At 62.1% G+C, this 27,915-nt stretch overlaps 1 protein-coding gene across 1 annotated transcript; it reads left to right on the top strand.

The window, feature by feature from the left end:
* On the top strand, window positions 1-27,640 carry MUC5AC (mucin 5AC, oligomeric mucus/gel-forming). The gene is made up of 52 exons (XM_041773421.1): window positions 1-87; window positions 1,264-1,335; window positions 1,933-1,983; window positions 2,136-2,397; window positions 2,672-2,786; window positions 3,059-3,149; window positions 3,820-3,929; window positions 4,040-4,253; window positions 4,348-4,473; window positions 4,652-4,769; window positions 5,033-5,171; window positions 5,379-5,489; window positions 6,121-6,190; window positions 6,265-6,402; window positions 6,498-6,662; window positions 6,932-7,026; window positions 7,542-7,668; window positions 7,858-8,113; window positions 8,192-8,244; window positions 8,546-8,646; window positions 8,820-8,971; window positions 9,128-9,266; window positions 9,370-9,483; window positions 9,585-9,764; window positions 10,465-10,704; window positions 10,910-11,066; window positions 11,563-11,691; window positions 11,902-12,064; window positions 12,514-12,557; window positions 12,647-12,835; window positions 13,327-13,782; window positions 13,900-15,116; window positions 19,489-19,508; window positions 19,592-19,653; window positions 19,947-20,155; window positions 20,583-20,757; window positions 21,100-21,350; window positions 21,445-21,628; window positions 21,947-22,154; window positions 22,456-22,634; window positions 22,976-23,063; window positions 23,170-23,273; window positions 23,462-23,493; window positions 23,842-24,013; window positions 24,411-24,512; window positions 24,774-24,811; window positions 25,332-25,454; window positions 25,537-25,635; window positions 25,993-26,112; window positions 26,308-26,371; window positions 26,472-26,586; window positions 26,969-27,640. The coding sequence occupies exons 1-52, from the start codon at window positions 15-17 to the stop codon at window positions 27,306-27,308; spliced, it is 8,352 nt and encodes a 2,783-aa protein (XP_041629355.1). The 5' UTR covers window positions 1-14; the 3' UTR covers window positions 27,309-27,640.
* Window positions 27,641-27,915: the final 275 nt, after the last annotated feature.

The raw sequence follows: 27,915 nt of genomic DNA on the forward strand, positions 1-27,915 counted from the left end.
CCTCCATCCGCAGGATGGGTGTCAGCTGGAGGAGGCTGGCCCCACTCTGGGCCCTGGTCCTCACCCTGGCCTGTGCCCGGGGCACAGGTAAGGCTCCCGCTGAGAGGCTTTCCCAGGCTGGCCGGGCCCTGCCTTGGCCTCCCTGTGGATTCCCTACATCCTGGGGCGGCTCTGGCCCGGGGAGGGCAGGAGGCAGCTCAGAGTCCTGCCCTGGCCTCCAGACGAACTACAGCATGTCTGGGAGCGGCTCCTGGCTGCGTGGCCCCTGGCCCTCACATCTTGGGGGTTCTGGCTCGTGGGGCTGGGGAGGAGCTCTCGGGGCTGCAGGGGTCCGAGGTGGGGCAGGGACCTCTGAGGTTGGGCTGCTCCCCTGACGTGGGGAAGCAGGAACCTGGCGTCTCCAAGCCCTGGTCTGCCTTCCCAGTCAGCAGGCTGGCCTCTGGCTGACACGTCCATCCACGTGTGTTTTCCAGCTGCTCGCTGCCTCTGCCCCCTGCTCCGAGCAGGTCCTGGGGCCCCTGGGCCAGCAGAGCTGCCCACCTGACCCTGGGAGCCTCTCACCACGTGCCCCCAGTTTACCAGCTCCTTTTCCCCGTTGGGGCCTCAAGGCGGGGCTCCCAGGGACCTCGGGCTTGGGGGAAGGTGTCATAGTGAGGTCCATGACATGAGGAGGCAGGGGAGAGGCTCACAGACCCTCTGAGGTCCCTTCCCACCCGGGTCTGCACCTCGTGGCCTCTGTGTCCCAGGGGATAGCTGGGTCCTGGGCAGCTGTTGGGGGGACTGTGCCCAGGGGATGCTGTCTGGGCCTAGGGGGCACTGTTCCCAAGGTGCTCAGCCTCCAGCCACCATGTGCTAGGGGGTTCCCTGGGCACCTGCGTCAGGGACGACTGTAGACAGTCCCTGCAGGGCCAGGCTGTGGGCCAGGCCGCCTCTCCTGCTCCACACTCTCCCCTAGAGCCCTGGTGACGGGTCGGCTGACACGTGGCAGCCAACCCATTGCTTTTACAGTCTGATCCCCCCACAGGCTGGGTCTCCCATGTCCCAAGTGGGGAAATGTTCAGTATGAATGAAGATGGGAGATGCTGTGACAGGGTCGCCAGGCAAGCTGGGGGCGCTCACAGAGGGTCGTGGCCCTGACACGGGCAGTGTCCCTAGCCCTAAACAGACAGGACCCCCACCTGCCCCGACCCTTCCATCTGCCCATTCTTCTGTCTGTGCCCTGTCCACCTGGCTCAGGCCCTGCATCCTCTCTTCTTCCCATAGGCCGGGCCCAGGACAGCTCTGCGGAACATGGCAAGTCCCAAGTCCTCCTTCCCGGCTCCCAGGTGCCTGGTGGTGAGTTGACCCCCACCTGTCAGGGCTGCCCTGCCCAACTCCCCGGGGGCCAGAGTCTGGGGGGTCAGAGGATACCTCAGTCAGTCACCTGGTCACGGTAGCCCCCCTGAAGGCTGCTTGTCTCTGCATCGCAGCTTCAGACGGGCAGACAGGCCAGAGGCCCGCTGAACTCACAGCCATGTCCTCTCATCTGCCCACGACTCCTTATGTTGTGGCCACATATGCGTGCTCTTGGCCTGGGGGTGCTGGCGGGGTGGCCTCCCCGGGTGCTTCTGTGCCACCACGCTGGGCATGCCGCCCCAGGAGAGTCATTTCCCCAGCTGGGCTCAGGGGAAGGCTGGCATGTGCCCAGAACCCCAGGAGTTGTCCTGAGCACCTGGAGTTGCCTCAGGTGTTTCTGAGACTCTGGATGCAAGGACGGTCCACGAGCAAGGAGAGTCCAGGGCCTGAGGGTTCACAGCCCCTTGGGGTGCCCGGGAGGGGAAGCTGCTGCCCCTCTGGACCTGATCCAGACTCTGAGCTGGGCCTGCAGCCAGCAGGGTTGGCGAGGGCGGTGGAGATGCCAACTGCTGTGACACCATGTCCCTGTTCCCACAGGCCACTCGCTCCACTTCCTCCCCCCGTTGCGGATGGCCCCCGTGGTTCGAGGTGAGTGAGGGTCCGTGAGGTGAGGGGGCTGGTAGCACAGCCTGGAGGGGTCCCCATTCCCCAGAGCGTCCTCCCTAGACGCCCAGCTCTTGGGCGGCAGCGTCCCTGGCGTGGGCGCAGGGCAGCACTCTGAGGACTACCTCGGCCTACAGCCCTGAACCCTGCGCACAACGGGCGAGTGTGCAGCACGTGGGGCAACTTCCACTACAAGACCTTCGACGGGGACATCTTCCACTTCCCGGGCCTGTGCAACTACGTCCTCTCCGCACACTGTGGGGCCGCTTATGAGGACTTCAACATCCAGCTCCGCCGCGGCCTTGAGTCCAACGCCACCACAGTCATCAGAGTCACCATGAAGCTTGACGGCATGGTCATCCAGCTGACCAAGAATGCCGTCCTGGCCAATGGGCAGCTGTGAGTCTGGGGGATGGTGGGGGGATGGGAGGCTGTCCCCAGGCCTCTGTGCTGGGCCCCCGGCCCCTGGAACAGTCCTCTTCCCAGGCCCTCATGATACCCGTGCTCCAGAGTCCCCTGTCCTTCTCACACCCACTGGCACCATCCGAGGGCACAGTGGTCTTGTCCCATCTGCCTGTAGGCGCCCCCCCATGCCTGCCTCCAGCCAAGGGTCAGAGCTCCATGACCCATTCCTGTGAGCCCTTGGGGCCTCAGTTGGACCCTCTCTCCACAGAATTCAGCTGCCCTTCAGCCAGTCCGGGGTCCTCATCGAGCACAGCAGCAACTCCCTGAAGGTGGTGGCCAGGCTGGGCCTGGTCTTCATGTGGAGCCAGGACGACAGCCTCCTGGTGAGGCCGGGGCCCGGGGTTGGGGTGGGGGGCACTGCCAGCCCCACAGCCTCCCCAGAGAGGGAACCAAGTGCACTGGGCAAAGGTGGGTGGGCCGGTGAGGAGGGGGCCCAGAGGCTGGGGGAGAACTAGGATCGCCCACCCCCAGCATGAGACCCCACAGGCATGCGGTGGGGAGTGCGGGGAGGGGTGGAACATCCCATACCTCGTCCGTCCTCTGCATCCTGAGATGTCTCTGTGGGGTCGGCGTCTGACATGGGCTCTCACCGCAGCTGGAGCTGGACGCCAAATACGCCAACCAGACCTGTGGGCTGTGTGGAGACTTCAATAGCGAACCCGTGTTCAACGAGTTCCTCTCCCACGGTAGGCCCCTCGCCACAGCTGCCCAGTGGCTCCTGGGATGTTATGGACCCACTTCCTGGTCAGATGTCCCCAGCTTACACGCTATGCACACACACACACACACACACAGAGCTGCACACGGACGATGTAGACATGCGCACAGGTGCACACAGAGGCACCTGCACCATCCCCGTGCACACACGTACCCACCTGTACACTTGGCCACCAACCTTGACACACGGCCTTTGCATGGCCCCCCGTTCCCATCATGACCACACATCCTCGTGGGGAGTGGCAGTCCTTCCTCCAATCATGCCCCGTCACTGTGTCCTGGGCCTCTGGTCTTTATGGCCAAGACGTGGCATTTCATGTGACCCACAACAGCCCAAGTCCCCAGCCCCATCCCCTTCACCTGGCCCGTGAAGCCCATGAAGCTCACCCATAAGGTGCTTTTAGCCGTGGGGGAGCAGACCTGCACAAGTGTCTGGTGGCCCTGGCGCGGCAGGCTGGGCTCCAAGGGCTGCATGCCTCAGTTACCAGGCCTCAGGCCTCTGCCTGCCACCCTTTGTGGCCACTGGCTAGCCCCACAGTGTGGAAGGTGTGTGTGGGGGTGCGGTGGACAGCCCAGGTGTCTTGGGGGCTGGTGCAGAGGGGCTGGGAACCTAATGGCCTGACATCGGGCTTCCCGCAGGTGTCAAGCTCACCCCCATCCAGTTTGGGAATCTGCAGAAGATGGACGGCCCCACAGAGCAGTGTCAGGACCCTGTCCCTGTGCCCATGATGGACTGCTCACCTGGCTCTGTAAGCCCTGTAGTGAAGGGGCACCTGGAGGGGCCAAGACTGGGTGGGGCTGAGTCCAGGGGAGGGTCCCAGGCCTGGACTCAGTGTGGACTTCCGGCTCTGCCCCCCAGAGCATCTGTGAGGAGATCCTGAGCAGCAGGCTGTTCTCGGGCTGCAGAGCCCTGGTGGACGCCAGCAGCTATGTGCAGGCCTGCCGGCACGACCTCTGTGCCTGCGAGCACGCCAACCCAAGCAGCTGCATCTGCCACACACTCGCCGAGTACTCCCGCCAGTGCGCCCACGCTGGGGGGCTGCCCCTGGACTGGAGGGGCCCTGACCTCTGCCGTGAGTGCCCCAGCCGGCCCCATCCCTGTCATGTCCCCGCCCTGGCCCGGAGGTGGGGGCAGGACATGACGTGGCTCCACACTCTGCCCTGCAGCCCAGACCTGCCCCCTCAACATGCAGTATCGGGAGTGTGGCTCGCCCTGTGCCGACACCTGCTCCAACCCAGAGCACTCCCAGCTCTGCGAGGACCACTGCATGGCTGGCTGCTTCTGCCCCGAGGGTGAGAGAAGCCCCCAGCCTTGCCCGCCCCCCTAAGCCTCACACAGATGTGCTCTGGGCCCCTGGGTCTGAGGAGCCCCTGAAGGTCAGGGTGACCTTGGGCAGAGGGCTGGCCCCCTCCACCTGTTCAGTGGTGGACACAGCCTGGCACCTGCCGTAAGGCCTGCCTGCTTCTGCAGGGATGGTGCTCGATGACATTGGCCAGACCGGCTGCATTCCTGCCTCCCAGTGTGCCTGTGTGTACAACGGGGCCACGTACGCTCCGGGGGCCGTCTATTCCACAGACTGCACCAACTGGTAGGACCCCAAGCCCCTGCCCTCCTGTACCCCCTGGACATGTCCTGGGAAGGCTGCTCTGGGGGCCATGGCCCCATGCTGGCTGTCACCTCTCACTCGGGGCCCTGGGCATAGGCCGGTGGCTCTCCATGCAGATCCTGATGGGCCCTGGTCTGTGCAGTGATGTGGGTGGGCCTCGGCAAGACCCCTGTCCACCTGCCAGTGCGGAGGTTGGGGCTGGATGCTCCAGGGGCCGCACACACATGGGCTGCTCCTGTACTCAGCACCTGCTTGAGAGGCCAGTGGAGCTGCCAAGAGGTGCCGTGCCCAGGCACCTGCTCAGTGCTGGGGGGCGCCCACTTCTCCACGTTTGACGAGAGGCGGTACACAGTGCACGGGGACTGCAGCTACGTGTTGGTCAAGGTACGGGCCCCAAGGTCCTTGCTCCTGACGGAGTGGCTTTCGGCCACGAGTCTGACCAGTTCACCCCCTGCCTGGGCTGCATGTAGATGCTGCGTCTGCGGCCACCCTGGGAATGTGCCCCCTAGGATCTTGGGGGGAGGGCGGGGAGGCGGGGAGGACTCTGTGGGCTGACACCTCTGGGCAGAGGGTGAGGACCCGTGTCTGCAGCCCTGTAACAGCAGCACCTTCACTGTGCTGGCGGAGCTGCGCAAGTGTGGCCTGACAGACACTGAGACTTGTTTGAGGAGCTTGACGCTGAGCCTGGGCGGGGGACACACGGTGAGCATAGCCCTGGGGGCGCTGGGTGGGGGGCACAGTGAGATCAGACCCAGGGGGTGGGGGGCACAGTGAGAGCAGACCCAGGGGGTGGGGGGCACAGTGAGAGCAGACCCAGGGGGTGAGGGGCACAGTGAGAGCAGACGCAGGTTGGGGGAGTCTGCCCCTCATGGCAAGTGACCTCTGCCCAAGCCCTTGATCCTGGCTCGGGTGGCGAGTGACCAGGGTGCAGCCTGAGGACCCTCCCACCCATGGGTTTCTGCCTGGGGAGGGCCACCGGGGCGTCCATGCCTGCCCCAACCAGCCCTGGAAGGAGGGACCAGGGCACGTCCGGTAGCTCGACTTCATTGAAGGCAACTTCCCTATTTTATTTTATTGTTTATTTATTTTTATTTTTTCTTTTTATTTTTCCAACTTCCCTATGTCATAAAGTGACTTGGGTTTTTGCCAGAGAGAGTGTGTGATCCTGAGGGACACAGATAAGCTGAGCCCGGGGCGGTGCTTGGGTCAGCAGCCCTTCCTCATGGGTACCTGGGGTCCCCATGGGCAGGGGTCATGGCCTCTGGAGCTCTGGAGCCCCCCGGGGGTGCTGGTGGAGCCCCAGCCACCCTGACCCCGCTCCCTGCTCTCCCAGGTCATCACAGTCAAGGCCAGCGGGGAGGTGTTTGTGAACCAGATCTACACCCAGATGCCCATCTCAGCAGGTGAGGGCACTGCCCTGGCCCCCCAGGGTCCCGCCCCTCACAGCCCACTGAGGCCTTGACCCCTGTGTCCACAGGCAACGTCACACTCTTCAGACCCTCCACCTTCTTCATCGTCGCCCAGACCAACCTGGGCCTGCAGCTGGACATCCAGCTGGTGCCCATCATGCAGGTGTTCGTGAGGCTGGGGCCCGAGCTCCGCGGGCTGACCTGCGGTAAGAGGCACCGCCGTCCCTAGGAGTCCGGAGCCCACCCGGGCTGCAGGGCTTGCAGGACCTCACACCGCCCTCCCGGCCTCTCCCGCCCCCAGGCCTGTGCGGGAACTTCAACCAGAACCAGGCCGACGACTTCCGTGCCCTCAGCGGCGTGGTGGAGGGCACGGCCGCTGCCTTCGCCAACACCTGGAAGACCCAGGCCGCCTGCCCGAACGTCAAGAACAGCTTCGAGGACCCCTGTTCCCTCAGCGTGGAGAACGGTATGTGGGTGCTGGTGACCCCTGGGGCCACAGAGGTCCCCCCTGGCCCCAAAGGAGGGATTCAGGAGGTAAACAGGCAGACCTGTCAATGCATTGCCCGTTACGGCCGTGGTAACTTCTGCAAGAACAGGAACAGGGTGTTTCTGGGGCGGGGGGAGGCCCAGCCTCTGCATGCCTGCCGACCTAGCAAGGGTGCTTGGGAAGGAGCCGGGACCCTACAGGGGGCTGACCACCCGGCCCGCCGACCGCCCTGGTTCCTCTGTCCACAGAGAAGTATGCTCAGCACTGGTGTTCCCGGCTGACGGACCCCCACGGCCCCTTCGCCCAGTGCCACACTGCCGTGAACTCTGGCACCTACTATTCGGTAATCTGCGCCCACCGGCCTCAGCCCTCTGGCCATGCGGCTGCCCTCGGGGGGCGGGGGCATCTCTGCGAGGACCAGATGATGTCCCGAGGCCTCGCCTTCATCGGTGCCTCCAGCCAGGACGACAACCCCTGAGGGCTCGTGGCCCGTGGACCCTGGAGTCCAAATGGGACCCCTTAGTGGTGGCTGAGATGCTCTGGGCTCTGAGCCTGACCACACAGGCTGGCACCTGTCCAGAGATGAGGGGCCATGGTCCTTCCAGCACCCACCTGGAGGGGGGTCAGGTGCCAAGACAGTCTGCTGAGGGCATGGGGCCCTGGCGCAGACTTGAGGAGGGGTCCTGGGGGTCTGCAGGCTCTTGGGGGATGCTCACCATGTCTCAAGGCCCCGGCCTCTTGCGTCCATCCTCAGGGCAGAGCTCCCAGCCCAGGTGGGGGTCCCAAGAAGGACATACAGGGAGAGGAGGGGCCTGGGTGTGCGGGGGTCCCTAATGGCCCCTGCGTCCCTGTCCCTAGAACTGTATGTTCGACACGTGTAACTGTGAGAAGAGCGAGGACTGCCTGTGTGCAGCCTTGTCCTCCTACGTGCACGCCTGCGCTGCCAACGGGGTGCTGCTCAGCGGCTGGAGGGATGGCGTGTGCAGTGAGTGTCCCCCTGCACTGGAACATGTGCTGCATGGCCTCATCCCCGCGTGGGGCTCAGAGGCCCGGAGCACCCAGCCAGCACAGCCTGGGACCCTGCGGCGAGGGGCAGGCCTGCTGTGCACAGGGGCGGGGTGTGGTGACGGCTCCCCTTCATCCTGACTGCCTCTCCCTGCCTGGTGTCCTACAGCAAAGCCCATGGCCACCTGCCCTAAGTCGCTGACCTACCAGTACCACATCGACACCTGCCAGCCCACCTGCCGGTCCCGGAGTCACGAGGACATCACCTGTGGCATCAACTTTGTCCCTGTGGACGGCTGCACCTGCCCCACTGGCACCTTCATGGACGACACGGGCAAGTGTGTGCCGCCTACCAGCTGTCCCTGCTACCACGGAGGCTCCATGGTCCCCAACGGGGAGTCGCTCCACGAGCGTGGGGCCATCTGGTAAGAGCCCCTATCGGTTGGGCCTGGTGGGCAGGGCAGTTGGGGCGGGCGGACCCTCTGACCACCCTCTCCTCCCAGCACCTGCACGCAAGGCATGCTGACCTGCATCGGAGGCCAAGTTCCCACCCCAGGTGAGCCCGCAGAGAGGGAGGGGCTCTCATTATCTCCAAGCTTCTGGGTGACCCCTACCCCCCACCCTGTCAGTGTGGCTGGTGGGTGTGCATAGGTTTCTCTGTCTGCGGTCTGTGCCCTCTGGGCTCAGTGAGGAGGTGGTGAGCATGTGAGCACTGTGCACAAGCACACACCCCGCTGGCCGTGCCCCAGGGAGGCACAGACTTGGCTGCTGAGAAACACACCGTGTGCAGCTGTGTGTCTCAGGGCCAGCCTGGTGGGTGGCGTTTGGGGACCCCTGAATGGCCTCTTCCTCCCCAGTCTGCACCCCACCCATGGTCTACCTCGACTGTCGCAATGCCACGCGGGGGGCCACTGGGGCCAGCTGTCAGAAGAGCTGCTTCACCCTGGACATGGACTGTGTGAGTCCCCACACCCCAAGGACCCTTCACGGGCACCTGCCGAGTCGCTGTCTCAGGCTGGTCCCCGGAAGACGGCTGACCGAGTGCTCTCCAGACTCACTGCAGGCTGTGGGAGGCAGAGGGCTCTGCTGTTGATCCCCAGCCTGCTGAGCTGTGTCCCCTGTGCCCCACAGTACAGCTCCCAGTGTGAACCTGGCTGCGTGTGTCCCGACGGGCTGGTGTCCGACGGTAAAGGTGGCTGCGTCGCTGTGACAGACTGTCCCTGCGTGCACAACGAGGCCAGCTACCTGCCTGGCCAGACCATCTGGGTGGGCTGCAATACCTGGTAGGCAGGGGGGCCCTCCCTGCACCGGGTGGTGAAGCCCCAGCCCCCGAGGCCTGCCTGAAGACCCTGCCCCAGTCAGGCCCCTGCAGGGGCTCGTCCCCAACCCCAACTCCCCGCGCCCAGCCTGGGCCTGACTGGCCCTGTCCCTGCCCCTAGCACCTGTAAGAGCAGGATGTGGAAGTGTACGGATGAGCCCTGCCTGGCCACCTGCGCGGTGTACGGGGACGGCCACTACCTCACCTTCGATGGGAGGCGCTACAGCTTCAGTGGGGACTGCGCGTACACGCTCATTCAGGTACGTGGTCCCTGGGGCTCCCCAGCTGTCCCGTGGTCCTGCAGTGCTGCTTTGGGTGCCCCCCAGCCTCCTCGCTGGCCGCACAGCCTCCCCCTCTCCCCAGGACCACTGCGGCGGGAACAGCACCGCCAATGCCACCTTCCGTGTGGTCACTGAGAATGTCCCCTGCGGGACCACGGGCGTCACATGCTCCAAGGCCATCAAGCTGTTCCTGGGGGTGAGTGGGGCTGCCGGGCGGGGATGGGGCACCCCTTGGAGCACCCCTAGGAACGTGGGGAAGGGAGCGGGGACAGGTCTGAGTGACCCCTTCCCGCACAGAGCTACGAGCTGAGGCTGAGTGGTGGTGGTGTGGAGGTGATCGAAAAGGGTGCAGGGCAGGCGGCTCCCTACTCCATCCGTCAGATGGGCATCTACCTGGTGGTGGACACTGAGGTTGGCCTGGTGTTGCTGTGGGACAGGAAGACCAGTATCTTCCTCAAACTCAGCCCTGAGTTCAAGGTAGGCCCCCACCCCCACCCTGGGATGTCCCTCCCTCGCCCTAGACCAGGGGCCAGCTGGGATGGGTGTGGGGTGGCCGGGCAGACGCAGAGCGGGGAGTCAGGTGGTGAGCCTCAAGGGGTGGTGGGGAGGAGGCCCTTCACCGTGTCCTGGGGCTGTTGGGACACCGGCAAAACTCGCGGCTCCTTCTAATGGTTCTGGATGCCGGAAGTCCCACCAGACTGTCTCAGCGCCCCCTCCCTCCAGAGCCTCTGGGCCCCAGGTGTCCCCCCAACCACTGCCTGCACAGACTGTCTTCACTGTCTGTGCCCGAATGTCCCCGGGGTCACAGGCCCTGCGCTGTCAGCCCACCCCAACCCAGGACATCCTTGTGGGAGCTGGATCCCCACCTGCAGTGGTCCTGTGTCCACATGAGGCCGTGCTCATGGGTCAGGACTGGAGCTGGTCTTCAGGGGATACCAAGCAGCCTGTGGTGCCGTCTCGCCCGTGCCCTCGTCCCCTAGGAGGGATGCCACTGTGACCCTGTGTGCTGTGGGCAGTCATACACGGTGAAGGCAGAGAGCCCCCCTGCACGCTTGGGCCCCCCTCCTCTTGGGGACGTGAGGGCCAGGGACAGCAAATGGGGTCACAGGAGGCAGGGGAGAGCTCCGGCCCCTCCCGCACAGCCCCAGCGCTCTGTCTCCTGTGCCCCCGTCTGCAGGGCCGGGTCTGTGGGCTGTGCGGGAACTTTGACGACAATGCTGTCAATGACTTCACCACGCGGAGCCAGTCCGTGGTGGGCAGCACCCTGGAGTTTGGCAACAGCTGGAAGTTCTCCCCGTCCTGCCCCGACGCCCCAGCCTCCAGGGACCCCTGCACCGCCAACCCCTACCGCAAGTCCTGGTCTCAGAAGCAGTGCAGCATCATCAACAGCGCCACGTTCGCTGCCTGCCATGCCCACGTACGCAGCTGTTCCCCAGGGCACCCAGGGGGAGGGGACAGAGGTCGGGCACCGGCATGGCCTCCTACCCTCTTGGCCAGCCTGTGGTCGGCCCTCGGCTCCCCCTGAGCTCTGGGGGAAACCGGCCCAGGTCGGGGCACACTGCAGGCCTGACCCCCGGGTACCCCGGGCCCCGAATCCCAAGCCTCTTCCCCTCACCCCCCAGGTGGAGCCTGCCAAGTACTACGAGGCCTGTGTGGGCGATGCGTGTGCCTGTGACTCAGGGGGCGACTGTGAATGTTTCTGCACGGCCGTGGCCGCCTACGCCCAGGCCTGCCACGACGTGGGCGTGTGCGTGTCCTGGAGGACCCCGGACATCTGCCGTGAGTATACACGACGCATCAGGGTGGAGCAGGCCCACGGGGAGTGACGGCCGTGTGTGATAAGGCTGGTCACCCATGGGAGGGGAGAGGATGGTGGAGAGGAAAATGAAACGGTTAGGTGTCGTCGGTGGGGAGAGGGAAGGGTGTTCTGGAGCTGAGAGGGGTAAGCATAGCCCCACTCCCACCCAACTGGAACCTGGCTGGGGCGAACATGTCTGGGGAGCTGCTCTGGCCATTGTCCCCCACCCCAACGGGTGGCCTCCCCAGGGGCCAGGCGCCCACGCTGCATGTACCACGGGCATTCATGGCCTATGCCCTCTGAGGCCCTATCCAGGAGGCACAGGGGAGCGAAATGGTTGGAGAAGAGCCCGCGGGACTGGGTCGAAGGTCGGGGTGCAGGGGGAGCTTGTCCGGCCCGTGTGCCGTCCTGCCTGGGGCCGCTGGGTGGCTCGCTCCAGGCTGGTGCTGGGCCACTGAGCCCCCCACCTGCCTGCAGCCTTGTTCTGCGACTACTACAACCCTGAGGGCCAGTGTGAGTGGCACTACCAGCCGTGCGGGGCACCCTGCATGAGGACCTGCCGGAACCCCAGCGGCCGGTGTCTGCACGACCTGCATGGCCTGGAAGGTAGGCTGCTGCCTTGGTGGCCAGAGGGGCGGTGCTGGGGGTCCTGGGACCCTTGGCTGGGCTGGACTCTTCCCGCGCCCTGAGGTGCCTTTGTGGGTGCTGTCCCATGCGGCCACCATGCTATGGGTGAGAATTAGGGCTGGGTCTGAGCCGAGGCCATGGGGCTGAGGCGATCAGAGAGGCAAGACCTCAGGCCTCACTGGGCTGCAGGCTGCTACCCCAAGTGCCCGCCGGAGGCCCCCATCTTCGATGAGGACCAGATGCAGTGTGTGGCCACATGCCCAACCCCACCCCCGCCGCTGCCCTGCCGTGTCCAGGGCAAGTCCTATTGGCCAGGCTCGGCTGTGCCTTCTGAGGAGAACTGCCAGTCTTGGTGAGTATTGGGGCAGAGGGGTGAGGAGCCGGGAGAGGGAGGGGGTTCGACTGGCTCCTGCTCTTGGGGAAAGGCCCCCCTGGCCACCTTTCCCCAGGGCCTCAGCCCTCAGGACAGGGAGGGATGGGTTGCCACAGCCTGGGGGTCCTGGGGTCCAGCTAGCCGCCTCCCTGTTGCAGGGTGGGGGTGGGCAGGGGTTGCAGTGAAGCTGAGTCATGATGCCACCCTGAAGACCCCCCAGGCAGCTGCCCTGGAGCAGAGATATCTGTCAGAATGTCTCCAGGGTGCATTGTGTGCTAGATGCCTGCCTCCGTCACTCACTGATTGTCAGGGGCTCCCTGAGAGGGTGTGACCTCAGGCCCCATGTCCACCATTTGGGCTGAGGGGTGGCTCTGGCACAGCAAGGGTGCCTTGTACCTTCGGACTCACCTCTTCCCTCCTGCCACCAGTGTTTGCACTGAGAGCGGCGTGCAGTGTGTCTACGATGCTGAGGGTGAGCAGTGGGTGGCCTTGCTGGGGTCTGGGGTCTCAGGGTCCCCACCTTCCCCCCAGCCCCTCATGTGCCCAACCCTCCCCCCACAGCCTGTGTCTGCACCTATGACGGGTGGCACTTCCATCTGGGGGATGTCATCTATCACACCACTGACGGCACAGGCGGGTGCATCTCCGCCCGCTGCTCGGTGAATGGCACCATCGAAAGGAGGGTGTACACCTGCAGCTCCACGACCCCCGCACCGCCCACCACCTTCTCCTTCTCCACGCCTTCACTCGGTAAGGCAGACACACTGGGCACCGTGCAGGGCTGTCCTCTCCCCGAGAGTCCAGGAGGGGCCCAGGACGGACAGCCTGCCGTCCCTGCGGCTGGGAAGGGCCAGCTTGTTCAGTCTCCCTGGAAGGATGGGTGTCCTCAGTTGTACCATCAGAGCCAGGGCTCTCAGCACAGGGCAGAGGCTTGAGTGAAGGCACCTCGGCTGGCCTCCCTTCTCTGGGGGGCATCTTAGAGCCTTATCAGAGCATCCCCCAAGAGTGCAAATTCTGCTCAGGGCATGCCTGGGGAGCCAGGTTCCCCCTAAATGAGCTCAATTCACCTCTATTCAACTACCATGAGCTCCACACCAGCCCTGTGCCAGGACTGTCTGCACAGGTGGAGACAGTCACACAGATTGACCTGGTGAAACCTGCAAAGCAGCTGGTGGACAAGGGGACAGGGATGACAGGGACCCCAAGAGACTTAGCCCTTCCTCCTTCTCTTCTGTCCTCAGGTGTGAGCTCAATACATCCGCCCCGCACATGCCACAGATCTACCAAGAGCACAGTGCACACAAATACTCCAAGCAGTGCCCTGTCCTCCACTCTGGTCACAGCCTCTAGTCCAATGTCTCACAAAACCTCTGTCCAGCCCCACGTGACCTGTGGAGAGGAGTGCCTGTGGTCACCGTGGCTGGATGTCAGCCATCCCGGACGGGGCATTGACAGTGGTGACTTCGACACGCTGGAGAACCTCCGTGCCCACGGGTACCACGTTTGCTCAGTGCCAAAGGAGGTGGAGTGCCAAGCTGAGGGTGCCCCAGAGGTGCCGCTCCAAGTCCTGGGGCAGCATGTGGAGTGTAGCCCGACCGTGGGGCTGGTGTGTTACAACCGCAACCAGACATCCGGGCTCTGCTACAACTACCAGATCAGGATTCTGTGCTGCTTCCCTGGGACCTGCTCCACCTCCAGCACTCCACCTCCACCACCAGCTTCCACTCCTACACCTTCCAGGATTACAGAAACGGGGCCCACATCGGGGGTTATCAGGGTTACACCTGTGCCAACACACAACAAACCTTCCCCAGCCACTATCACCGCAACTGGCACAACCACTCTCTCTACAACTAGTAAAACACCTGCTCCAGTTACCACTACACCTACTCCAGGTACCACTACCCTTGCCCCGAGTACTCCTACACCCCTGCTGGTTACCTCTACGATTATCCCAAGTACTTTTACCCTTGCCCTGAGTACTCCTTTATCTGTCCCAGTGACCACTGTGACCATCCCAGGTACTCCTACACATGTCCCAGGTACCACCACCACCACAACAGGTACTCCTACACCTACCCAAGGTGCAACTACAACCACCCTAGGTTCTCCTACAACTGTGAAAAACACTACCTTCACTCTGAGGTCAACGCCAGCTTCAACAACCCCTGCGCCTTGTTTACAAAACTTGTGCAGCTGGACCCACTGGTTTGACGGTAGCTATCCTGAGCCTGGTATAAACGGTGGGGATTTTGACACTTTTCCTAATTTGAGAGCCACAGGATATAAATTCTGTGAAAAACCCAGCAATGTGGAATGCAGGGCGGCATTCTTCCCAAACATCCCACTGGATGAGCTGGGGCAGGATGTGATTTGTGACAAGAGTGTGGGGCTGATGTGCCTGAATAAGAATCAGTTTCCTCCAATCTGCTATAACTATGAAATCAGGATCCAGTGCTGTGAGTTGGTGGATGTGTGCACAAGCACAACATCTCCTGTGACAGCTGAGAACACACACACCACCCCAAGGACAACCCAGACTCAAACGCAGCTTACCTCAACTACTGGAATTCCTTTGTCTCCCACACAACACAGTGGGGTCAGCTCAACGCAAGTGCACTCTTCAACCAGCAGTGTGCTCAGTACACATTTGGTCTCTGTACCCATAAGTATCAACTGCCAGCCACGATGCATGTGGACCAAATGGTTTGACGTGGACTTCCCATCCCCGGGGCCCCATGGAGGAGACGTGGAAAGCTTCAGCAACATCATGAGAAGGGGAGAGAAAATCTGCCGCCGGCCAGAAGACATCACACAGCTGGAGTGCCGGGCTGAGAGCCACCCTGAGGTCAGCATCGACAAGCTGGGCCAGGTGGTGCAGTGCAACCTCACCAAGGGCCTGGTGTGCCGGAACCAGGACCAGAAGGGCAATGTCGGGATGTGTCTCAACTATGAGGTCCGTGTGCAGTGCTGTGAGACCCCAGAGGGGTGTCCTCACACCAAAACTGTCACAGTGTCTCACACCCCAAGTGTGAGCACCAGTAGTCTAAAAGAGACCACCACTCACCTGGTGACATCCCACTCAACATCTGTGCCAACAGCCAGCCCAAAAAGTGTGTTAACAACAACCTCAACCTCTATGCCAACAACAGGCCCAACCTCTGTGCCAGAAACCACCAAAACCACTGTGCCAACAACAGGCCCAACAACTGTGCCAACAACCAGCTCAACCTCTGTGCCAAGAATCAGCTCAACCTCTGTGCCAACAAAGGGCCCAACATCTATGCCAGAAACCAGCTCAACCTCCGTGCCAACAACTGGCCCAACCTCTGTGCCAACAACGAGCTCAACTTCTGTGCCTACATCCAGCCCAACAACTGTACCAACAACAAGCTCAACCTCCGTGCCAACAACTGGCCCAAACTCTGTACCAACAACGAGCTCAACTTCTGTGCCTACATCCAGCCCAACATCTGTACCAGAAACCAGCTCAGCCTCTGTGCCAACAACAGGCCCAACAACTGTGCCAACAACAGGCTCAACATCTGTGCCAGAAACCAGCTCAACCTCTGTGCCACCTACCAGCCCAACCTCTGTGCCAACAACGAGCTCTACTTCTGTGCCTACATCCAGCCCAACATATGTGCCAACAACGAGCTCAACTACTGTGCCTACATCCAGCCCAACATCTGTGCCAAAAACCAGCTCAACCTCTGGGCCAACAACTGGCCCAACAACAGTCCCAACAACCAGCTCAACTTCTGTGTCAACAACTAGCCCAACAACTGTGCCAACAACGAGCTCTACTTCTGTGCCTACATCCAGCCCAACAACTGTGCCAACGAAAAGCTCAACTTCTGTGCCTCCATCCAGCCCAACATCTGTGCCAAAAACCAGCTCAACCTCTGGGCCAACAACAAGCCCAACAACAGTTCCAACAACCAGCTCAACTTCTGTGCCAACAACCGGCCCAACCTCTGTGCCAACAAGGAGCTCAACTTATGTGCCTCCATCCAGCCCAACAACAGTTCCAACAACGAGCTCAACTTCTGTGCCAACAACTGGCCCAACCTCTGTGCCAACAATGAGCTCAACTTCTGTGCCTACATCCAGCCCAACATATGTGCCAGAAACCAGCTCAACCTCTGTGCCAACCACTGGCCCAACAACAGTTCCAACAACCAGCTCAACCTCTGTTTCAACAACTGGCCCAACCTCTGTGCCAACAATGAGCTCAACTTCTGTGCCTACATCCAGCCCAACATATGTGCCAGAAACCAGCTCAACCTCTGTGCCAACCACTGGCCCAACAACAGTTCCAACAACCAGCTCAACCTCTGTTTCAACAACTGGCCCAACCTCTGTGCCAACAACGAGCTCTACTTCTGTGCCTACATCCAGCCCAACATATGTGCCAGAAACCAGCTCAACCTCTGTGCCAACCACTGGCCCAACAACTGTGCCAACAACCAGCTCAACCTCTGTGCCAACAACAAGCCCAACAACAGTTCCAATAACCAGCTCAACCTCTGTGCCAACAACGGGCCCAACCTCTGTGCCAACAACGAGCTCAACTTATGTGCCTCCATCCAGTCCAACATCTGTGCCAAAACCCAGCTCAACCTCTGGGCCAACAACTGGCCCAACAACAGTTCCAACAACCAGCTCAACTTCTGTGTCAACAACTAGCCCAACAACTGTTCCAACAACGAGCTCTACTTCTGTGCCTACATCCAGCCCAACAACTGTGCCAACAACAAGCTCAACTTTGGTGCCTCCATCCAGCCCAACATCTGTGCCAGCAACCAGCTCAACCTCTGTGCCAACCACTGGCCCAACAACTGTGCCAACTACCAGCTCAACATCTGTGTCAACAACAGGCCCAACATCTGTGCCAGCAACCAGCTCAACCTCTGTGCCAACCACTGGCCCAACAACTGTGCCAACAACCAGCTCAACCTCTGTGCCAACAACAGGCCCAACAACAGTTCCAACAACCAGCTCAACTTCTGTGCCAACAACTGGCCCAACCTCTGTGCCAACAACGAGCTCTACTTCTGTGCCTACATCCAGCCCAACATATGTGCCAACAACAAGCTCAACTTTGGTGCCTCCATCCAGCCCAACATCTGTGCCAGCAACCAGCTCAACCTCTGTGCCAACCACTGGCCCAACAACTGTGCCAACAACCAGCTCAACCTCTGTGCCAACAACAGGCCCAACAACAGTTCCAACAACCAGCTCAACTTCTGTGCCAACAACTGGCCCAACCTCTGTGCCAACAACGAGCTCTACTTCTGTGCCTACATCCAGCCCAACATATGTGCCAACAACAAGCTCAACTTTGGTGCCTCCATCCAGCCCAACATCTGTGCCAGCAACCAGCTCAACCTCTGTGCCAACCACTGGCCCAACAACTGTGCCAACAACCAGCTCAACCTCTGTGCCAACAACAGGCCCAACAACAGTTCCAACAACCAGCTCAACTTCTGTGCCAACAACTGGCCCAACCTCTGTGCCAACAACGAGCTCTACTTCTGTGCCTACATCCAGCCCAACATATGTGCCAGAAACCAGCTCAACCTCTGTGCCAACCACTGGCCCAACAACTGTGCCAACAACCAGCTCAACCTCTGGGCCAACAACAAGCCCAACAACAGTTCCAATAACCAGCTCAACCTCTGTGCCAACAACGGGCCCAACCTCTGTGCCAACAACGAGCTCAACTTCTGTGCCTCCATCCAGTCCAACATCTGTGCTAAAAACCAGCTCAACCTCTGGGCCAACAACTGGCCCAACAACAGTTCCAACAACCAGCTCAACTTCTGTGTCAACAACTAGCCCAACAATTGTTCCAACAACGAGCTCTACTTCTGTGCCTACATCCAGCCCAACAACTGTACCAACAACAAGCTCAACTTTGGTGCCTCCATCCAGCCCAACATCTGTGCCAGCAACCAGCTCAACCTCTGTGCCAACCACTGGCCCAACAACTGTGCCAACAACCAGCTCAACCTCTGGGCCAACAACAGGCCCAACAACAGTTCCAACAACCAGCTCAACTTCTGTGTCAACAACAGGCCCCACATCTGTGCCAGAAACCAGCTCAACCTCTGTGCCTACATCCAGCCCAACCTCTGTGCCAACAAGGAGCTCAACTTATGTGCCTCCATCCAGCCCAACAACAGTTCCAACAACCAGATCAACCTCTGTGTCTACCACAGGCCCAACAACAGTTCCAACAACCAGCTCAACTTCTGTGTCAACAACTAGCCCAACCTCTGTGCCAACAACGAGCTCAACTTCTGTGCCTACATCCAGCCCAACATCTGTGCCAAAAACCAGCTCAACCTCTGGGCCAACAACTGGCCCAACAACAGTTCCAACAACCAGCTCAACTTCTGTGCCAACAACTGGCCCAACCTCTGTGCCAACAACGAGCTCAACTTCTGTGTCTCCATCCAGCCCAACATCTGTGCCGGAAACCAGCTCAACCTCTGTGTCTACCACAGGCCCAGCATCTGTGCCAGCAACCAGCTCAACCCCTATGTCAACAACCCGCCCAATACCTGTGCCAACAACTAGGTCAACTTCTGTGCCTACAACCAGCCCCACATCTGTGTCCAGAATCAGCACGACCTCTGTGCCAAGAAGCAGCTCAATTTCTGTGCCAATAACCAGCCCAACCACTGTGCCAACAACCAGCCCAAAGTCTGTGCCAGAAACTAGCTCAACCTCTGTGCCTACAACCAGCCCAATCTCTGTGCCAGAAACCACCAAAACCACTGTGCCAACAACCAGCCCAATCTCTGTGCCAAAACCCACCAAAACCACTGTGCCAACAACCAGCCCAACATCTAGGCCAACAACTAGCTCAACATCTGTGCCAGCCACCAGTCCAACATCTGCACCAGAAACCAGCTCAGCCTCTGTGCCAACAACCAGTGCAACCACTGTGCCAACAACCAGCCTCACATCTCTACCAGCAAGCAGTCCAATGTCTCTGCCAAAAACTACCACAACGTCTGCTCCTACAACCAGCACAATCCCTGTTCTCACATCTGAGACAACCCACTCCCCATATGTGACTGTCACTTGCCAGCCACAATGCACGTGGACCAAGTGGTTTGACGTGGACTTCCCATCCCCGGGGCCCCATGGAGGAGATGCGGAAACCTTCTGCAACATCAAGAAAAGGGGAGAGAAAATCTGCCGCCGGCCTGAATACATTGCACAGCTGGAGTGCCGGGCTGAGAGCCACCCTGAGGTCAGCATCGACAAGCTGGGTCAGGTGGTGCAGTGCAACCTCACCAAGGGGCTCGTGTGCCGGAACCGGGACCAGAAGGGCAATGTCGGGATGTGTCTCAACTATGAGGTCCGTGTGCTGTGCTGTGAGACCCCAGAGCACTGTGGTCACACCTCTGTGACGCCCCATGTGACTTCATCTACCAATCGCTCGCCTCCTCCTGAATCTACCTCCGTGGTGTCCACTGTGTCATTTCCCAGCTCCGTGGCACCGTCCACCACGACATGCTACTGCAGCGTGTCTGGCAAGCTCTACCCTGCAGGTATGTGAGTACTGATTCCAGGTGTGGTGTGTCCTTCCCCCGGCCTCTTGTCCACAAAAAAATAGTAGTGTATGGAAGAGGGGAGGGGTCCCTATCTCTGTGACTAAGGTACATGCTGTCTCTGAGTGGGACACTGAGCCCCCTTTGAGGATGTATTCTGTTTATTTCTGGGTAGGAATACGTCCTACCAGGTCCATCCCTGATGTCAATGCCAGGCTGGAAGTGCCCCTCTGGGCTGTGACTATTTCCCCAGCTCAGCTCCGCTCATTGCTGCCTGAACTTTTCTCTTGCAGGATCCATCATTTACCAACAGACGGACCTCGCTGGTCACTGCTATTATGCCATGTGCAGCCTGGACTGCCAGGTGGTCAGGTGGTCGGACCAGTCCTGCTCCAGCAGCGTGCCACCTCCTGCCCCAACCACCTCCCCACCTGGACCCTCCTTGTCGGCTTCTGTGCCTGTCACTATGCAGGGATGCCCAAATGCAGTCCCCCCGAGAATGGTAACTGCCCCTCTCTGCCCTTCTCAGAGGCTGGTGCCATGACCCTCCGCTTCTTTCCAATTTGGCTGCGAGCAGGAAAGTCAGTCACCTATGGGACGAAGCAGGCTGACCATTGTGAAGTGGCTAATTCTGGTCCCACCTAATTGCCAAGAGGGGTACCGGGCTGGTAGCTGGGAGTGTGTGCCACCAGCAGATGATGGGGTGCCCAAGAGGGTGGGCGAGGCTCCAGACCAGGCCAGGCAGCTGAGGAGGGTGTGTGTGGCCCATGCAGAGCACCAGGAGAGGAGGCCACATGTGAGGAATGGGTGGCAGTGGGTAGGGAGGGCAGGGGAACCCCCTAACCAGGCCGGCCCCCTCTTGTTTCCTATGGCTCCCCTCTTGGGGAGACTGCAGCATCATGAGGCTGAGAGCTGTCCTTCTTCCACAGAAAGGCGAGACGTGGCCCATGCCCAACTGCTCTCAAGCCACCTGTCAGGGCAATGGTGTCATCACCGTGCACCCACGATCGTGCCCACAGCCACAGCCACCCACCTGCACCAACGGCTTCCCCCCTGTGAAGGTGACGGACCACGATGACTGCTGCCCGAACTACCAGTGCCAGTGTGAGCTGGGAGCCAGATGGGGCAGCTGGTGGGATGGGTGGGGATTCCCCTGAGGGGGCAGCATGGACTTGGGTCAGACACCAGGAAGGACTTCCCAACGGTGAGGCAGGGAATGGTTCGTGCCAGGCCCCACCAGGGTGCTAAATGGAATCCTTCCCGAGCCCAGGGCCTGAGCCCCAGGACTCCCAGGGCCATGCCAGGTGGGAGGAGGCCAAGGGGGCCTGGCCACATCACTCAGGCCTTACCAGGCACCCACTGGCAGAGTTCAGTGCTGGGCACATGGGTCCTCAGGGCCGACACGCCCATTGGGAGTCCCCACGTAAGGCTGCTCTGTGCCCGCAGGTGTGTGCAGCGGCTGGGGCGACCCCCACTACATCACCTTCGATGGCACATACTATAGCTTCCTGGACAACTGCACCTATGTGCTGGTGCAGCAGATCGTGCCCGTGTACGGCCACTTCCGCGTGCTCATCAACAACTACTTCTGTGGGGCCGAGGATGGGCTCTCCTGCCCGCAGTCCATCATTGTCGAGTACCAGCAGGCCCGCGTTGTGATGACCCGCAAGCCCATCCTCGGGGTGATGACCAACGAGGTGGGGATCAGCCCCCACAAGACAGCTCCACACGGACCGAGGCCTGTGGGGGGCACTGCCTCATTCTCACTGTCTCATCCTCGGCTGTGTCTAGATTATCTTCAACGATCAAGTGGTCAGGCCCGGCTTCCAGAAGGACGGTGTGAGTGTGTCCCAAATTGGCATCAAGATGTATGTGACCATCCCTAAACTTGGCGTCCAGGTCATGTTCTCCGGCCTCATCTTCTCGGTGGAGGTGCCTTTCAGCAAGTTCGCTAACAACACAGAGGGGCAGTGTGGTGAGTGCCCGTCCCTACCGGGCTCTGGGGACACTGGGCCCTCTCTCTGCTGGCCGCATGTAGCTGAAATGCTCGGTGTGGGAAGGGTCTTGCTGGGGGTGTCCCCCGGGGACCATGTGCAGTTGGCACACCACAGGGCCCTGGGCAGGGGTCCACATGTCCACCCTCCACGGGAACTGGCCGCCAGAGCCAGGGTGGGGGAGTGCTACAGTCTGGTCCCTCAGCCACCCCATCGAGTCCCCACCCCCAGCTCCAGGGCCCATGAGTGGGGGGAGCTCTGCTGTCACCATCAGCCTGACACCTGCCTTCCCACCCCAGGCACTTGCAGCAACGACAAGAGGGATGAGTGTCGCCTGCCTGGGGGTGTGGAAGTGGCCTCTTGCTCTGCTATGTCCAGCCACTGGAGGGTGACCACACCCGACCAGCCGTACTGCTACGGGCCTTTGCCAACACCCACCGCAGCCTGGCCCATGCCCTCACCCTCCTCGTGCCCGCCGGCGCCAGTCTGCCGGCTGATTCTGAGCAAGTGAGATTTTTTGGGGAGGGGGCGACAGTGACTCCCGGTGGGGAGGAGAGCCATGGTCCCTGCGTCTTGAGCAGGGTGGTTGCTGGTACACTGGGTGCAGGGCTGGCCGGGCAGGTCGGCTTTGGTGAGCTTGCGGTGGGTCTGCACCCGCTCAGCACCCCAGGACAGAGTACTTGGGTTTCTGGGCTAAGGGGGAGGACCAGGGGAGAATCCTAGGGAGAAAAGCAGGCCGTCCCCCAGGGCACACAGACCCTGGGAGAAAAGCCCGAGCTGCCCCACGACCTGGTGTCACTGGCCGTAGGCTGTTTGGGCCGTGCCACGCTGTGATCCCCCCGCTGGCATTCTACGAAGGCTGTGTGTTCGACCACTGCCACAAGACCGACTCGAATGTGATGTGCTCCGCCCTGGAGCTGTACGCGTCGCTCTGCGCCTCCCGCGGCGTGTGCATCGACTGGAGGAGCCACACCAACCACACGTGCCGTGAGTGTCCACCGGGCCTCGGGCACCTGGTCCCACCATGCAGCAGCTGCTGCCAGCGTGTGGCCGGGGGATGGACACGCTCGGCTGGCAATCAGCAGCTGGACTTCCTGGAGGAGGGAGGGAGGGGGAAGGGGAAGGGAGTAAACCCTAGGACCCAGTTTACTCAGCTTCTGGAAAGGTCGGGGTGCCCAGCATCTGGGGCTCAGGACATGCAGGGGTGGGGCCCGAGGGTCCGGCTTCCCAGCTGCAGAGCCCCAGCAGGTGTCAGGCCCAGGATAGGCCTGGGAGGTGGCTCTGGGCTGGTGCCCTTGGCCTCAGCTGTGGCTTCTGTCCCCACACAGCATTCACCTGCCCTGCGGACAAGGTGTACCGGCCCTGTGGCCCGTCCAAGCCCTCCTACTGCTATGGGAGTGACAACACCAGCCTCATGTATGCACCTGCTCCTCCCTCCTGGACCTGCCCCAGAGCTCCCAGGCTGGGCCTCTCCTGCCCTGGGAGACACGGGGACCAGGCCAGCCCTCTGTTGTCCCCACAGGGCTCTACAGGACTCTGGGCCCATCACAGAAGGCTGCTTCTGTCCAGAGGGCATGAAGCTTTTCAGCGGGAGCTCCGAAGTCTGTGTGCCCATAGACTGCCACCGTAGGTTCCCATGGGTGGGGCTGGGGGCTGACGGGAGCCCGGGACCACGTGCCCCCCAGGAGCTGTCCCTGCCAGCCAGATCCTGGGGCTTTCTACATGGGACTACCTGTGCCCCCAAACTGGGTCCTGCCCTTGGAAGGCCAGGGGCCAGAACTCTCCCCCTGTGACCTCAATCTCTCTCCCTCCAGAGTGCCTGGGGCCCCACGGGGAGCCTGTGGAGGTGAGTGTGGCCAGCTGGGGTGGGGGTGGGGCACCTTCTCAGTCCAGAGGGTCAGAGGAAGGGCAGGGAGGGGTCAGGGCTTCTCTAGGCACACTGGGGGGCTTCCACATGGGGGTGCCCACCACTGGGGTGGCTCTGCCCCGTTCTCCACTGGGATCCCCTTCTGTTGCACTTGGACACCGTGAGAACGGAGGTGGTCAGGCTGCTGCCCCATCTCTGTCCCCGTGGCCACCACCTGCGCACCCCCTGGCTCCCCTGCCAGCCATCAGTCGTGGGCCCCCGGCACCCCTCTGTCCTTGGGCCAGACAGCCTCCTCCTGCAGCCTGGCCACATGTACCTCCTCTGCAGCCCGGCCACTCCATCACCGTGGACTGCCAGTGGTGCACGTGTGAGAACCACACGCTGACGATGAGCTGTCAGAGGCAGCCCTGCCCTCTGCCACCAGCCTGCCCCTTGCCAGGCTTCGTGCCCGTGCCTGCGGCCCCACAGGCTGGCCAGTGCTGTCCTCAGTACAACTGCGGTAAGCCTGGGGTGGCTGCCCCCCATGCCTACTAGGGTCCACTTTTGCATGGTGCCTTTGGCCAAGTGCCCGGGGACAACTTCCTGGGAGGTGCTGGGGTGCTGGAATGGGGTGGGCAGCACAATCAAGGGGGAAAGCACTCTCCCGACTCCCACTAAGACCTCGTCCAGTGATCTTCCCCAACAGACATGCTTGGGGGACGGTGGGAATGCCAGGAGGGCAGGGGGCCATCCAGAAGCTTCACCTCCCAGAGTGGCCATGTGCCCCTTGGGGAGCCCGCCACCTGCCCACTGGGCAGTCAGTACTCCTAGAGACCCGGGGGGATAGCACATGGGTGGAGGCAGGAGCGCACGGAGCTGGACACTGGCCCTGAACGCCTCCTTTCCATCTGCTGCAGCCTGTGACACCAGCTACTGCCCCAAGCCTGTGGCTTGTCCCGAGGGCTCCCGCCCGATCCTGACCTATGAGGAGGGTGCCTGCTGTCCAAGCCAGAACTGCAGTGAGTGTGTCCCCCCTCCTCACCACTGGCACTGGGTGCTGCAGGTTGGGGGGCCCAGCTCCCTCAGGTTCTTTGTGGCTTGGGGTAAACCTGGGCGAAGGTGCGGAGGGAGCACCCCTGTCCAGAGCCTGGGGGCTAGGCCACTGTGGCGCTAAGTGCCAAGCTGGCGGCTCCAGAGGCTGGGGGCAGCAGTGGCCGGGGTGGCGGGCTGGGCAGCAGGTGAGGGCGGGTCCATGAGACGGCGTGTCTCCTCTCCAACAGGCTGGAGTGTGTGCAACGTGAATGGCACCTTGTACCAGGTAAGAGCCAGGTGGATGTCAGGATCCCCATGGCACACAGGAGGCTGAGTGGTCCCTGCCTCTGCCCGCTTCTCCCTGCATGGCCTCCGGGCTGTGCCAGGGCCCCGTGCCAGCTCATATGGACCTTGAACAGCTGTGAGCTCTCTGGGGACCACCACCCACCCACAGGCCCATGTGGCTGATGCCCAAGGTCGGCCCTGTGGCTTTGCCCCTCCTCAGCATCAGCGGGGTGGGCGAGGCACTGATGCCCCGGCTCTCTCCTGGATGTGATGAGGACCCCGACCTCAGTGTCCTCTGGCTGGGCTGTCTAGAGCATGTGACCTCCCTGGGCACCCTGGCCACAGAGACACAGGCTTTGGGGTCCCCGCACCCCCCCACCCACCAGGAGGCACAACCTAGGGTCACCAGGGGGACCGGTCTGCCCAGCAGGGGCCAAGCTTGGCGGGGGTACGTTCTGGAAGGCAGGGGGCCCTGGCACGGCCCTGAGCTCACCGGCTCTGGCCACCCTGACTCTCCCCAGCCTGGCTCCGTGGTCTCCTCCAGTCTGTGCGAAACCTGCAGGTGTGAGGCGCCCGGTGGTCCCCACTCGGACACAGTCATCATCAGCTGTGAGACCCAGATTTGCAACACCCACTGCCCCGTGGTGAGTGCCTGCCGCTCCCGGGGCCCTGCGGCCCACGCAGCGAGTGCCGGGGCTCAGGTGGCACATCTGGCTCTCCCCGCAGGGCTTCGAGTACCAGCCACAGAGCGGGCAGTGCTGTGGCCTGTGCGTGCAGCAGGCCTGCGTCGTCAACAGCAGCAACAACTCCACTCACCTCTTCTACGTGAGTAGTGGTGGCGGGGCCTGGCTCGGGGGCCCCAGGGCCGTGGAGGGAGTCCTGGGGTAGGGGTGAAGCCACCACGCCCCTCCCAGGAGCTGCAGGGAGGCGGGGGCTCAGGGCCAGGGCCTGCCCCTGCCTAGACAGAGTTGCTGGGAGGTGCTCAGTGACAGCAGGGCAGGGGAGTGCCGAGCCAGCTGGGGGTCCTGGGGCCCCTGGGGAGCCATCATGGCAAGGCAGGCGCCTGGCGGAGGCCGGGAGGGTTCTGGAAGCCCACAGTCTGGGAGGCCCACTCAGACGCACAGGTGCACGAGGTTCGACCTCTGCTGCCCACTCACCCCGCTGGCTGGCTCCTCCTTGTAGCCCGGCCAGTCCTGGCCAGACCCCGGGAACCCCTGCATGACCCATGAGTGTGAGAAGCACCAGGACGGGCTTGTGGTGGTGACCACGAGGAAGGCGTGTCCCCCCCTCAGCTGTCCTGAGGTGAGCCCACCCTGGCCTCACAGGGGGCCGCAGTGAGATGCGCCCGGGTTGGGGGTGGGGGTGGGGAGCCAAGGCTGCCCTGTGTAGTGCCTGCAGGGGCACCACCCCCTGGGTGGGGCCCCGTCCCCTCCAGTCCTTCCCCCCACGTCCGGCCCAGCTCCTCTGGCCCTCAAGGAGGCCCCTTTGTCGGCACAGGAACAGGCTCTGCCAAGCAAGGACGGCTGCTGTCTGTCCTGTCCTCTACACCCGACCCACAACAGTGAGTGCGGGGTGTCTACAGGGGGTAGCTGGTCCTGCCCACCCGGGGGTCCAGGGGTCCTGGCCGGTCCTGACCCCTGCACTGCCTCCTGTGGCCCCAGGGTCGACATGCGCAGTGTACCACGAGCAGCAGGTCATCAGCCAGCAAGGCTGCAGCTCCCCCGGGCCTGTGCACCTCGCCTACTGCCAGGGCAACTGTGGAGACAGCTCCTCCAGGTACGGACCCCCACTCAGCCCGGCCAGGACCAGCTTCCGTGGGGCGATGTTTGTATGGGGTGCACCCAGGCCTCAGGGTGCCCAGGCAGACGGGACGTGGAGGGCGAGGGAGGAGGGACAGCAGGGCCCTGAGGGTCCGCCAAGGCACTGGGACCGGAGGTTCAGAGGCCGATGGCCACTGACCATGTGAAATCAGACTCAATGGCCCCATTGGTGGTGTGGCTGGGGGTCAGCAGTGGCACCCTGGTGGCTGGTCGGCCACAGGAGTAATGATGCCCTGCGGTGGCCAGAGTCATTGGCCAGAGCGCCCCTGAGTGCAGCTGGTGGTGGGCCCCCGGGTGGCTCGCTGGGGGCACCAGCGCTGAGCAGCCCCCCTCCACAGGTACTCCCTGGAGACCAAGGCCATGAAGCACACCTGCCAGTGCTGCCAGGAGCTGCGCGTGTCACTGAGGAACGTGACCCTGCGCTGCGCAGACGGCTCCAGCTGGGTCTTCAGCTACCCGCAGGTGGAGGAGTGTGGCTGTGTGGGGCAGCGCTGCGGCTCCCACGGCACCCCCGGCCACTCAGAGGAGTCCAGGCCTGAGCAGAGTGGCGAGGAGCAGAGCGAGGAGATAGAGCTCACGGGCTGGCGGAGGAGGCCCAGGACCACAGGCTCCCCCAGCAGACTGACCGGCACCCGTCCTCGGGGCTCCCGGCCACCTTCCTCTGGAATTCAAGGATAAGAGCATCCCATCCCATTTCCTACAACCTTGGCTCCAGGGGCCTGAGCCCTGGTCCAGGTGGCCCGAGACCAGGATGCCCTGCCCACCCACCTCTTCCCTCCCACGGTCCACTTGGTCCTCGGACGAGTGCTGGTGTCCAACCTGCAGCCTCTGCTCAGGACCAGCCTGGGGTGCATGGGCTCCTCTTGCCGCGGGTCCAGCCCACTCTTCCCAGGACTGAAGTTCCACATAAGGGTCCTATCAGTGACGGTCACTTGGACTTGGTGCCGGTGGTTTGGCCAGCCACCAGGAGGCACGGTTTCAGCCCTGGGCCTCAGGAAATGACCAACTGGATTGACAAATACACTTGGAGCATTTTGCAACTTGTGGACTCTGTGTGATTTTTAAGCTTGTCCGTAAGACCCAGGAATGAGGTGGGGACAGACTGGGTGCCAGCAGGCTCACGCCACACCCTTGGCCGGTCACTCAGGACTGGGCAGGCCAGGGAAATCCACCTGGGGGTGCCTGCTGCCTCCCACGGCTGGGTGAGAGCACCTATCCATTCAAAGGATAGATGGAGGGTGGCCCTGCCCATCCACTCAGCTGGCCACACTGCACACCAGCAGAC

Source organism: Vulpes lagopus, chromosome 11, assembly GCF_018345385.1.
Source record: "Vulpes lagopus strain Blue_001 chromosome 11, ASM1834538v1, whole genome shotgun sequence".
Classification (NCBI taxonomy): domain Eukaryota; kingdom Metazoa; phylum Chordata; class Mammalia; order Carnivora; family Canidae; genus Vulpes; species Vulpes lagopus.